This window comes from Bactrocera latifrons, unplaced genomic scaffold (genome assembly GCF_001853355.1).
Source record: "Bactrocera latifrons isolate USDA-ARS-PBARC rearing strain unplaced genomic scaffold, ASM185335v1 scaffold_399, whole genome shotgun sequence".
Lineage (NCBI taxonomy): Eukaryota > Metazoa > Arthropoda > Insecta > Diptera > Tephritidae > Bactrocera > Bactrocera latifrons.
This window is the reverse complement of record NW_017537044.1, coordinates 201,047-213,654: the sequence shown is the minus strand read 5'-3', so window position 1 is coordinate 213,654 and position 12,608 is coordinate 201,047. Positions and strand designations below refer to the sequence as shown.

Genomic DNA, 12,608 nt, shown 5'->3' with positions numbered 1-12,608 from the left:
TAACATCTTTTTCGTTTTTAATTTAAAAATAATTTTGTTCTTAATTAATTAATTTATTTTCTTTTAACCTCAAACCTTTTGTGGGTTTTAATTAATTTTTATTTGTTTATTTTTCTTTTTATTTTCGTTTTGTTGATTTTCACTCAAAAACTTTCAAATTTTCCATATTTCATCTATTACTTTTAATAAACTCACCTTTACCCTCAATTGGCAGATGATTGCACTTCATGATGGCCAAAACGGCCTGTGAAATATTGGGGAACTCAATTAGTCCCGATGAGGAACGTTCCGTTTTAAGTGGGAATAATCGCACCGATGTGGCGGGCACTTCTTTGATATTGAAAATGCCTATTAGCTGGTCTTCGGTTAAGCCAGGCGGTGTGTTGAAGAAGTGCAGAATCTGTGGTGCATAAAAAAATCAGCAAGTGAGGTTAGAAAATTTACAAAAAGTTTTATAATATTAACATGAACATGCGAAAAATTAAAAAAAAAAAAATGTAGAATAATAATATTTTAATCATTCAATATTTTTTTTAAAATATTTTATTAAAATTTGGTTAAAAAAACTGTTTTTTTTTTTACATATTTTTGCTTTTATCCTTTTGTCGCTTTTACTATTATGATTTTTTTTTGTTTCTTTAAATATATTTTTTCTATTTTTCCTTAAAATTTTTTCTTTATATATTTTTTTCAAAATATTTTTATTAAAATCTTCTCTTTATATGTATGTTTCATTCGTTCTTACCTTGCTCGGTGGTTGTATGCGATTTTTGCTTGCCTGTGCTGGCGACAGGAAGCGATTATTCTTTGAGCCGGTATACTCCTTAAAACTGGGTGTATGATCGGGTAATAAAAATGGATTTATAACTTCGGACAGGAAATTCTGTTTGGAGAAGGCAATCTGGATTTTGCCACCATTGCCGACGGGAATGTTGTTCAAATGTTGGACACAGCGTTCGACGGCGACCGAATCGCCCATTTGTACCATGGCGGTGCCCTCTTTGGTTTTCAGAAATTTAATCTAAAGATACAGATAACAAATTGGAAAATTTTGTAAAAAATTTATTCATCTAAATTTGTATTTTGCAAAGCGTTGTAGAAAGTGATTGCGTTGGATGAGAGTTTATTAAAAAAAAATATTTAAAAAATTTTGGATGTATTAAATGTTGCTCAACATGCTTAGCAACATAGCTTAACAACATCGCATATAATTTTTAATTTTTAGTAGTTTTTTCTAAAATTTTTCTTTGTCCCCAAAATGTTGCTCAACATGTTGCTAAGCATGTTTCGTAGTTAATTTCATTTATAACTATGTACATTTAATTGTCTTTGCTGAAATGTTTATACTTAAATGTTGCTCAACATATTGCTAAGCATATTTCGCAGTTAATATATATTTTATTAGCTTTATAGTAATTTCTTAAGTTTCGGTTTTAAAGTTTTCGTTAAAATTCGTATATTCAAAATGTTGCTCAACATGTTGATAAGCATATTTTGGAATAAATCATTGTTTATTGTCCTCATATTAATACCTTATAGTTGAATTGATAATTATCTTTAATAGTTTTAGCTGAAAATTTTACACTGAAACGTTGCTCAACATGTTGCTAAGCATATTTCATTTAATTTTTAATAATTTAAAATATTTATTTGTCCTTCCTTAAATTAACTAAGATTTATTAAAATTAAAGTAAAAAAACCTTTAGACATTTTTACTTAATTTAGAAAAATATTTTGTGTTCCGCAACATTTTGCGAAGTTTCGTTTTTTTAAGTCTATAGCTAAAAAAACACAAAACAATTAAAAATTCTACAATGTGTTATATTGGTGAAATTCTTAATTCCCCGTGAAAAATAAAAAAAAAAATATTTTTTAATGTTGCGCAGCATGTTGCGAGAAATTTTTATATGTATATAGTTGACAATTATTAAAAAATAAACATTTCTTGCAAAAAAAAAAAAAAAATGTTACGCAACATGTTGCTTGAGTTTTTATTATATGCTTTATACTATTTTATAATGTTTGAACGAAAATCATAAAAGTTAATTAAATAAATATTTCTCGCAACAGAAAGAAAATGTTGCACAACATGTTGCTAGAATTTATATTTCACACCAAAGACTTTATTTTTATATGCTTACTAAATTAAAAAAAAAAACATATTTGTCAAGAAAAAAAGAATAAATGTTGGGCAACAATGCTAGCAACAATTTTTATTGTACACTAAAGACATAAATCTCCCGCAACAACAAAAATTGTTGCGCAACATGTTGCTAGAATTTATGTTTCACACCAAAGACTTTATTTTTATGTGTTTACTAAATTAAAAAAAAAAATATTTCTCAAGAAAAAAAAATAAATGTTGCTAGAATTTTTTTTTGTACACTAAAGACAAATAATTTATTCTAACTAAAGTAGAAATACCAAATATTAAAAAATATTTGCCGAAACAACAAAAATTGTTGCGCAACATGTTGCTAGATTTTTTATTATACACTAAGGACTTTCTTATTATATTTGAACTAAATACTAAAAAATTATTACCACAACAAACAAAATATAAACAAAAAAATGTTGTGCAACTTTTTGTACATTGCTTTTGCTTTCGCAACAATTTTAATTTTTTTTTTTCATTGAAAATCTCCAACAACTAGCAAATACAATCGTTTCACATATGTTATGTATGCGCCAGTTGCGCAACATGTTTCTAAAAGTGCGCCACAAATAAAATTTTTACTGCCATACCACAAATCAAATGCCTCATATGCAATTCAACGGCATTTTTATAGCTTTGATTTAATTAAGTTTGCGCAATTTATGATTTTTTTTAGTCTCTGCCTCTTTTTCTCGCTTGCACTCAGTTTCCCAATAAACGGCCCAACAAGGAAATTCACCTATAAACGGAAAGCCAATGTAACTTTGATTTTGGTGGCAACAAGCGTGTTGCAAGCAGACAAGAGTTTGGCGGTGGCAAGCACAGCGCAATACCGAAGCGTATCAAGTCGTGCCGCCGCATACTTGTGGCCAATAGCCGCTAGCTGCAATGGCCAAAAGCAAGTTAATGCAGGTATCTAAGCTGTGCGGCGGTGGCGCGGCAAGCATGTATTGCTGGCTGACAAGTTATAGATACAGTTAGTTGGTGGTGCACAAACAAAGCCGGTTGGCCCAAAAGTGGCCGAAGGTAATTAGCTGTGCAATTGATGGATGAAAATGAATGCGCTGGCGTTTCACAGCCGCAGCAATGTTTGTGTGGCACGTATGTATACATGTGCATGTATGCAACTTTCGAGACGGGCGACCAGAGCAATGAAATGGTCAGACAGATGTTGTGTACAAGAGTTTGGTCGATCGATCAAAAGCAGCTGATACCGTTTTATTACTGCCACATAAGGTGCACGTACAACGATATGTAGTATGTGTGTGTGTGTGTGTGTGTGTGTGTTGCATGTTGCATGCAACGGCGGCAGGTTCAATGCGCTCCCGTACAAGCACCAGCTGCAAAGTCCGCAAAACACGCTCGTGCAAAAAGTTTATTAGAAATCGCTGGTACACATGTGCATGTGATGTTAGCAGGCAGCAGCAATGTGCAATACAAAAACAACAAACAGTAATAACTTTCAAGATTTTCACTTTCACTTATTGGCAGCGAAATTGCTGCTCGGCTGCACACCAGCGGCTGCTGCTGCAATAAAATGTTGTTGTTGTTGCAATAAATTGTTGTTGTTACAATGATTTATTGTTATTTTTGCAATGAGTTATTGTTGTTGCGCTAAAATGTTATAATTGCCAAGAGTTTTGTTGTTGTTACAATAACTTATTGTTATTGTTGCAATAAATTGTTGTTGTTGTTGTTGTTGTCACAATAAATTTTTTGTTGTTGTTGTTGCAATAAATTGAAGCTGTTGCCGTTATAAGAAAATGTTTGTTGTTACAATTGTTGTAATTGCAATAACTTTCTGCTATTGCTGCAATGCAATGCTGTAGTTGTTGTAAAAACTTATTGTTGTTGCAGCTTTATGTATGTTGCCATATCGTTTGTATTGCTTTGTATTCCAAGCAACAACACCTGCTGCTCATTTGTTGTTGTTATTATGAAAATTGTTATTGTTGTTGTTGTTGAGGATTTTCCATTTGCCGGATTACAACATGCAATCGACAGTAATTAATGTAATCGAAATGCATTAAATTGCAATTACTTTGCAGATTTTGCTTTTCTCACATTTCTCAATTTAATTTAAAAGCCCTTGTGAAGGGTGGATATTATAATATTATATATGTACATACATATACATATATGTATGTATGTAAATTTTTATATGAAAGCACAAACTATAAATATATATGTAATTAGCAATTTAATTAGTTGGCGGTTAATCTTGGTAACTAGTGTATAAAGGTTCCGATTTCGTCATATATGAAATTTTATACCCTGAACGTCGTATATTTAGTGTATATTATGTTTGTAAGATCCAGAAAGATACGCCAGAAACCCTATACAATAAATACGTATGTCTATAACAGATCAGCGCGACGATCTTAGTCTGTCCATCTGTATATACGCGAGCAAATCGCTCAGAGTTTGAGATATCGATATGAAATTTTGACCTGCTCATTTGTCGGCATCACCGATCACCTGACCAATCTATTTTTAAATACCATTTTATGCTTTAAAGAATGCAACTGTGAAGCATACTATAGTCTAAAAAGGTGACAATGCGGAAATCAAACCTGCTTATGGTAGGCAATATACCAAAGATCTGATGTCGAGAATCATATTTCAAAAGTGAGTTCTATGCGGAATAATGAGTTCCAGCAATAAATTACAAACTTGAAACTCTCCCATGAAAATTTTAGTTCACTTTCTTTGCGCTTAGAAGTGCCATTTAAATAGAGTTAGACATTGCAGTAACTTGAACTCTTGAATTGGCAATAGAAGTAAAATTTTATACAAATTTCCTACGTAACTCGAAGACTCTACCTCAAAGTTTTTTTTTTTGTTTTGTGAATTATGGTGATTCGAGTTAGAGAATTAATTTATGCTGCTGGTATCTTAGTCGGTTTATTGTAAGGAATGAACTTAAAAACAGTCTCATACACACGGAGTTCTAGTATTGCTCAGGCGATGCTGGGAAAGCAGAAAAACCACAGTTGAGTTTTAAAGCATAGACGTAGCCGTTTATAGTCGCCATAATTCAATAAGTCTGGGTAAAGTTTAGGTCTGGGAAAATCGAGATTTGAAGGACGCGAATGTCGGAGATAATACAAAATACAGTTGAACTTTCATAACTCGAGTTCTCCATAACTTGAATTCTTGAATTGGTGATGGAAGTCAAAGTTCATAGAAATTTCTTGCCATAATTCGAAAACTCTTTAACTCGAAGTATTTTGTGAATCACGGTGATGAGAGTTAGGGAAGTATGGAGTAATGTATTCATATATATGAATGTAAAGCGATCTCAGTCAGTCCTTCTATCCGTCTGTCTGAATATATGTACATATGTGAACTAGTTCTTCCTGATTCCTTGATTTATTTATTTGCTGTTCAAAATCAAGTTCTTGTAAGAAAACTTAAACCTATGAAGGCTTCTAAAGCTGCGAAGTAGACGAAGTTAATCTTTTTTTCTTGTCTTCATTAGCTATCGGCCCTCATCTCTCGGCATCTAGTATTATATTTTTGCCAGTGGTATTGCTGACTTTAAAATGTATGTCAACTGTAGAAATGTAAGGAGACGATTTAAGGGCAATTTAGGAAAACAGTGATGTGTTCGAAAAGGCTCTTATAAGATTCTTAGACAGCTGTAATTAGAAACTTCATTTTCCACATCTCCAAAAATATGAATATATGTATGTATTTAAAGTTATACGTATGTAAATATTATTGAAATCCCTTCAGGTCTATAAAATGTTGCTAGTAAGTAATGTAATCTGGCTTCAAGGCAATAAAGTTTTATTAACGTCTACAGCGCATAGAATTCTCACATAATCATAAAGGCAACATAGGCACACATACAGGAGCACATATATGCCGCAGCAATTTAAGAACAATGAAATCTTCCCTTCATGAAAATTTGACTGAGCTAAAATGTTGCTGGAAGCCCGCTGTGCAAAACAACAATACATATACCAGCAATGAAAGGACGGTATAAACGAAGAACTGGCAGAAAGGGCGATAACAATTTCCTTGTACCCCTGTGAGGGCTGGAAGAAGCCAATCAAATGAAAAGTAAAACAACAAAAGCAACTAAACGAAATCATATTCGCGGCCAGACATAGAAGTTAACCGTTGCACAGCAGATGAAGTGTTCTATACAAATGTAAAAAGCAGAAAATAAGGCTGCATATCACAAGAAAAGACAGTGCAAAAGGCGTTGGAGAGTTAGTCAAGCAGATTAACACAATTATGTCTACAAAATTGCTGAGAAAGCGAGACACACACCAACCAACGCGCTGAAACTGGAACTGCTTGCGCCGCATTGCTGTTGGTCGCCTGACAAATATCAAGGCACAATAATACCAACAAAAATTACTAGAAATATCATAATAATAATGAAAAAGCAGCAGCTGCAACAACAGCAACAACGCTTAAAGCGTTTACAACGCTGCAACTTGCCGCTTTATGACATTTTCGCGCGATTTAACACACAGAATTTAATTACTCGTAAGCGGTGACAGCGACAAAAACAATGTAAATGAAATGAGAAAGAGAAATGGGAGAAGATGGCGGCGCACAGAATGCGAAGTAATAAAGTCGCAGCAGTGTTGGCATATGCGTTTAACGGCGCTTATGGCGTACTGCCTGCAACAAAAACACACAAAGCCGTGTCTTAATTCACGAAATCGTTTCTAATTTATTTGTTTATGTAATGGTATTGCTGAGGGTTGAATTGGAAATGTATTGTGAGTGAAACAGATTTTTGTGCTTAAAGGCGCTTTTGGGTTATGGAAAGGCAGTTTGAAACTTCTATAGGATATGCCATTTTTAGAATAAGGGGAGATAACAAGGGGTTTCTATATCATCATTAAAAATTCGGTATTCGTAAAATTTAATTGCGGGATTCTGAATTTAAGTACCATTAGATGTGTTTTCATTTAGTGTTGAGTTTTGATAGACTGATTTGAGTTGCATTGATTTAGTTTTGAATTAGACTGAAAATTTCGGGATCCCGAAAATTTTTGGATAGTATTAAATTTTTCTATATTTTAATCGAGGACTTTTTTGCTTTTGTTTTAAAACAGTAGAAATTTTATTTAAAATTAAAAAATTAAAATTGGCGTAAAAATAATTATTTTGAAAATTACAGTATTTCGGGATTGGCATTAAGTATGTGTGTATATTTATTTGATACAGTATTTATTATATTAATTTACATGAATTCGTATTGATTTTGTTATTTTTATTTTTAATTTTAATTTTTATTAAAATTTCAGTATGAATGAAATTAATTGTTGAGAACACGCATTTTTTAGGAACGCACTAAAAATTTTTAGATTTGGAATTGAATTTTTGAAGATATTGGTTGTATTAATATAGTTTTAGTTTAAAACCATTTTGGAATTTGGAATGATTGGAAATTTCGGGATTGGTAAATTTGAATTTCGGGATCCCGAATTTTTTTTTGGAAATTATTAAAAGTAAAAAGAGTATATATTATAAAATTTCGGGATTTGTAATTTTGAAATGCGGAATCCCGAAATTTTTTGCATTTCAAATAAAGAATAGAAAATTTTGGAATGTGCAAATTTGAACTTTTTTCGAAAAAATAATTTTGTAAATTGTTTTATTCATTTCAATAAGCACAAACTAAAGCCACTTGACTGACGTTGTAAGGAAATTAGGTAAGAATGAACTTACATATATATGTACATACATATAAACACATACATATGTACAATATACCTACCTAAATACATACATACTATACATGCGTGTTTTAAAAAGAATGAAATGCAAATAATTTCGAGAACTATTTATTCACGAAATATAAATTTAAAATTTCTGCAGCAGACAGGTCTCCATTAAATTTTTTTGAGCTCAATGAAGCAAAGTTGCCTTTTTAAATTTTTCCAAAAAAGAAAAAAAAATTTTTTTTTTCTGTATTTCGAAAATAATTGATTACTGTTTCGGAAATTTGTAGCTTTAGTTAGTCATCAAAAAAGTACCAACAATAACAATAAAATTAATCTGTTGATGATTAATGCCTGATAAAATACGCAAACACGCCACTTTCAGCAAACTCAAGCAAAAAGGACAAGGTAAAGCCACTAAAACAACAACAAACAGGAAAGTGTATATACATAAATCGCTTTAATTTATTTTAAAATTTATTTATGGCATAAATACCGAAATAAACAAGCAGAAAAAAGCAATTAATTTAAGAACCCATCGAAGCTGAATAAAGGAACGGATAGGCTTAATAAAACACACATACGAGCACACACACATATAAAGGCATGCATGTATGCGTGCATGTTTGACAAATAAGTTGGATAATAAATTGCTTAAAAGGGCATTATAACCCGAGGCGGCTAAAATATGCCCATTTGCTTATAAGCCTAAAGGCTCCGGTGTGCGTGCGCACTTAAACGCCTAAAACTATGCACAAATCTCGACACAAATGCCAAAAACAAAAGCAAAAAATTTTGCATTGACAGCAAACAAAACGCTAAAGCTATGGAAATCCGGCACTGCCACCGCACCAAACACATAACAGTAAATTTGGAAAATTTTCGAAAAGAAACAATACCCAAATATCGACGCAAAATGGCAAACAAAGCGGCTAACGGCAACAATAACGACAACTAAATGCTGTAAACATTAAGCCTCCGGCCGAAAAGGACAAGCAAAATGCGCTCAGTGCAAAATAAGGCATAAAGGCAAGTTAATTGTGATGACGTTGACATGTAACGCCACACGCACACAAACGCAGCTACGCATTACCACAAGCGCAGGCGCACATATGTTTACACGCATATGTATGTATTGCTTCTATTGTTGTTGGCTTATTTATAGCACACAGCGGAGTTGAGAGACCCGCTCTCTGCCCAGCCAACCGGACAGGATGAGTACATGTTGCGGCCAAAGTTGTGGCAACTCGCTGCTTAGTTACGTATATGCGTGTGCATATTGTATGTTTGTGTGTTTACTAAAAGGATAAATGCCGAGCTGCGGCAGGTCAAATTGATTAACGCTGATTGGCATTTCATGAACGACAGGCAGGCAATGGCATTGTTTTTGCCGAACAAACAACGGTACAATGGCCATTATGCTAAATTTCCACGAACGCATATACATATATATGTACATACATAGTGACATTATACATATGCATAAATATGTACTTATATATGCTTGTTTGTATCCGAGTGCTAATGGCAAATTTACTGTTCGGCTTTGGGCATGTGTTGTTGTAGCTCGTTGGTATACGCATTTTAGCACATCATCATTGCGCCTGGAGATATGCAACGTTTTTTTATCTCTCATTAAATGCTGTACTTCGCTCTCGTGCTTACTCTGGTATGCATGTGTGTATACTACATGTCACTTGCCCATTATGGCCTAATACATATTTACCGTTATTTGCAAATATAAATGTACAGTTACAAATTGCGACGCTTTGGGGCTCAATGATGCATGTTTATAACCTAAACGTATGATGGCGGCACACACCTGTAATTTGAGCTGAGCGACGACGCAATTGGCAAATTTGCTGCTAATTCATGATACACACATACATAGCCACAAGTACATATACATACACACATATGTATATCAATTCTTATTTGCAATATTGGAAATATTGGCGATTTGTGAGCCGGTTCAATTAGGTTCAATGTAAATAAATTTATTATAATTATTTCTTTCGTTGGATGGACAGGAATTTTTTTTAAACATAACCTCGAAATTCAGTTGAAAATTGTTGTTTGAACAAAATGGTTTTCAAAAAGTTGCATAATATTTGAAACGATGCTTTAAATTAAGCAATAAGCTCTTTTTATATATCATAAATATTTGAAAATCGATTATTAATCGAAATATGATACATTTATCGTTATCGATTATTTTAAAAATATTTTTTCTTTAAACTAATTGTTATTTTATTGAAGTGTGGTTACAAATGAATACAAAATCGCATTTGATAAAAACATTGATAATTATCGATTTTTCATCGAGCATATTTATCATCGATAACTATTTTTTCCTAATTTTTTAAGCATAAGTGTTAAATAAAAGCAATACAAAATATTGAATATTTCAATATGAATTATGTATTGTGCCTATAAAAGTTATAAAACGCTATTATTTGGCTAAATAATTTTTTTTTATTTATCGATTATTTATCGACAAAATTTATAATTTACTAATTTTTTTCGCATAAATGTTTTTAATTAATTAACTTTCGTTGTTTATCGATTATTTATCGACTGGACTGTATTTAGCATGTTTTAAACAACAACAATTAAACAAAATTGATATCGATTATTACGTATTTTTATCGATCACATTTATCTTGAATCAAATTTCTGGCATAGATTTTTCAAATATTTAACTTTTGTTATTTATCGAAAGTATTTGGCATTTATTAATTATTTGTTATCGATTACTATACATTCTTGTATCGATTTTCTTTCATTATATAACTTTTGTTACTTATTGACTGTATTTAGCATTTATTGATGAATTTGTGTCGATTGTTACACTACATTATCGATCGCATTTATCTCGTACCGATTTTCTGGCGTACATTTTTTAAATATTTAACTTTTATTATTTATTGAACGTATTTGGCATTTATTGACTAATTGTTATCGATTATTTATAATGTATCGATTTTTTAACGGTCTTATTTATCGTATGTTGATTTTTTGGCAGATACATAGTTTTTTAAGTTTTTAGCGGTTGTATTTATCATTTATCGACTTCTTAGTATCGATTTATTTTTTAAAATATTATTTATGGATAAATATTAAGTTCAGCACCGCTTAAATAATTTAAACCATTTTCTAATATTAACCCTCAAACATCTTAGTGTGTTTATGAACAAGTTTTAATAAAAATCTAAAACAAAAACCTACCATATAATTTTGTACTTCTGTGGTCGATCAATTATTGACTTTTTTCTTAAGTTTGTTTAGTAACGGTATATTAATTGGAAGTTTATGTCAATACAGCCCCACACATGCTGTCAAAATGCTAAAAGTTTGTGATAAAATCAAATTTTATGGCGCTGCCATGCATACTTTTGCAGCACTTTCACCAAGAAATAAATGTGAAAAAGAGGCAAATATTAGCTAAATGCACACACAAACATACATATCTTACATCGCCAACCACTTGAAAGGGCCTATAAAGAACATTCACATCAAATAAGAATTTATTTAGGCAGGAGGATTGTATCGAGCCGTTTGGCTTTGGCTTTGTGATAGTTTATGTTGAAAATCATAAATTTATTTGTTGGCATGCGCAATAAAAATTAATGGCCACGTGTGCACATATTCTCGTACATATTTATTATGCTTACTGTATTGCTGTAAAAGCTCTACCCCTCCTCTGAAAATGCGTTTCTTTAACCACTACTCTCTCTTATCTGTTATGGCCTCGCACACTCACTGCTATGCATTTGCTACTTTTAATTGGTTTAATTTTTATGCTGAAACGGCACTTTTGTAGAAATAAATGCAGTAAAAACTTTTAACGGAACTTTCTTGCATGAAACTTTTATGTGAAAGCACTCTTTATTTAGTTGTATTGTCTCGCAGAAGTTGTAATGGAAGTTTTATTTTTGCCCACATCGCTTTGAATGTGGAATGTGGAAGCTTCTGCTTCTCTTAATGTAGTGTTTTCTGTTGTTTTTGGGTTGAAAATATTTCGTTTGATGGAAGCTTCTTTACGCTTACAATTTTTGTAGTTGTTGTGTTGGAAATATTTCGGTTTCCATTAAGTGCCACATTTAATTGACAATTTGGATCTGGCAATGCGGATCCGGCTGTGAGCGAAAGCATGACGCTAGGCTGCAGGAAAAGACATCATATTGTTGTTGGCAGCGACAAAGTCGTAAATAGTTTTGTTTCATAATTTTATACACACAGTTATATTATTCGTAAATGCATGGTAGTGAAATTGTTGTTTTTGGTAAACTTTTAATTATTTGGCTTTTTTAATGCGGAGAGTGGTGGGAAGTGAGCGCTATAATATTTCCCAGTTGGATAAAAAATTTTGAGAGATAAACAAAAGTTTATGAATAGTTGAATATTTACTTAGCACTTTAATATTAGCTATTTGTTTATTAGATCAGGGTAGACAGTTTTTGATAGCAAAACAAAAAAAAATTAATTATGGTAGGAAGAAATCCTTGTAGATTAGTACAGAAGCCTTTGAAAATGATAAGGGAAGAAATTCATCGTAGGTTGAAATTCTTTGGAAACGAAAGACAAAATATCAAAAATTAAACAAAAAATAATTAACAGCTTTATGCTTGTGGAAATCTCAACTTTTTGATAATATAAAATATAAATATATTATTACGATAATTTTCTCAGGAAATGTAATAAATACAATTTGAAAATGTAGATTATCATAAAAAATCATTCAAAGTCACCTTCCACGAAAT

At 31.8% G+C, this 12,608-nt stretch overlaps 1 protein-coding gene across 7 annotated transcripts in view; it reads right to left on the bottom strand.

Moving 5' to 3' along the window:
- Positions 1–12,608, bottom strand: part of LOC108972351 (heterogeneous nuclear ribonucleoprotein L-like) — a 108,460-nt gene that overhangs the window by 772 nt on the left and 95,080 nt on the right. For all 7 annotated transcript variants that reach the window (XM_018938898.1, XM_018938899.1, XM_018938900.1 and 4 more), the window contains 2 exons: positions 746–1,021; positions 196–400 (listed from right to left, as the gene is read on the bottom strand). In XM_018938898.1, coding sequence (XP_018794443.1) covers positions 196–400; positions 746–1,021 — 481 coding nt within the window. The remainder of the gene's footprint in view (positions 1–195; positions 401–745; positions 1,022–12,608) is intronic.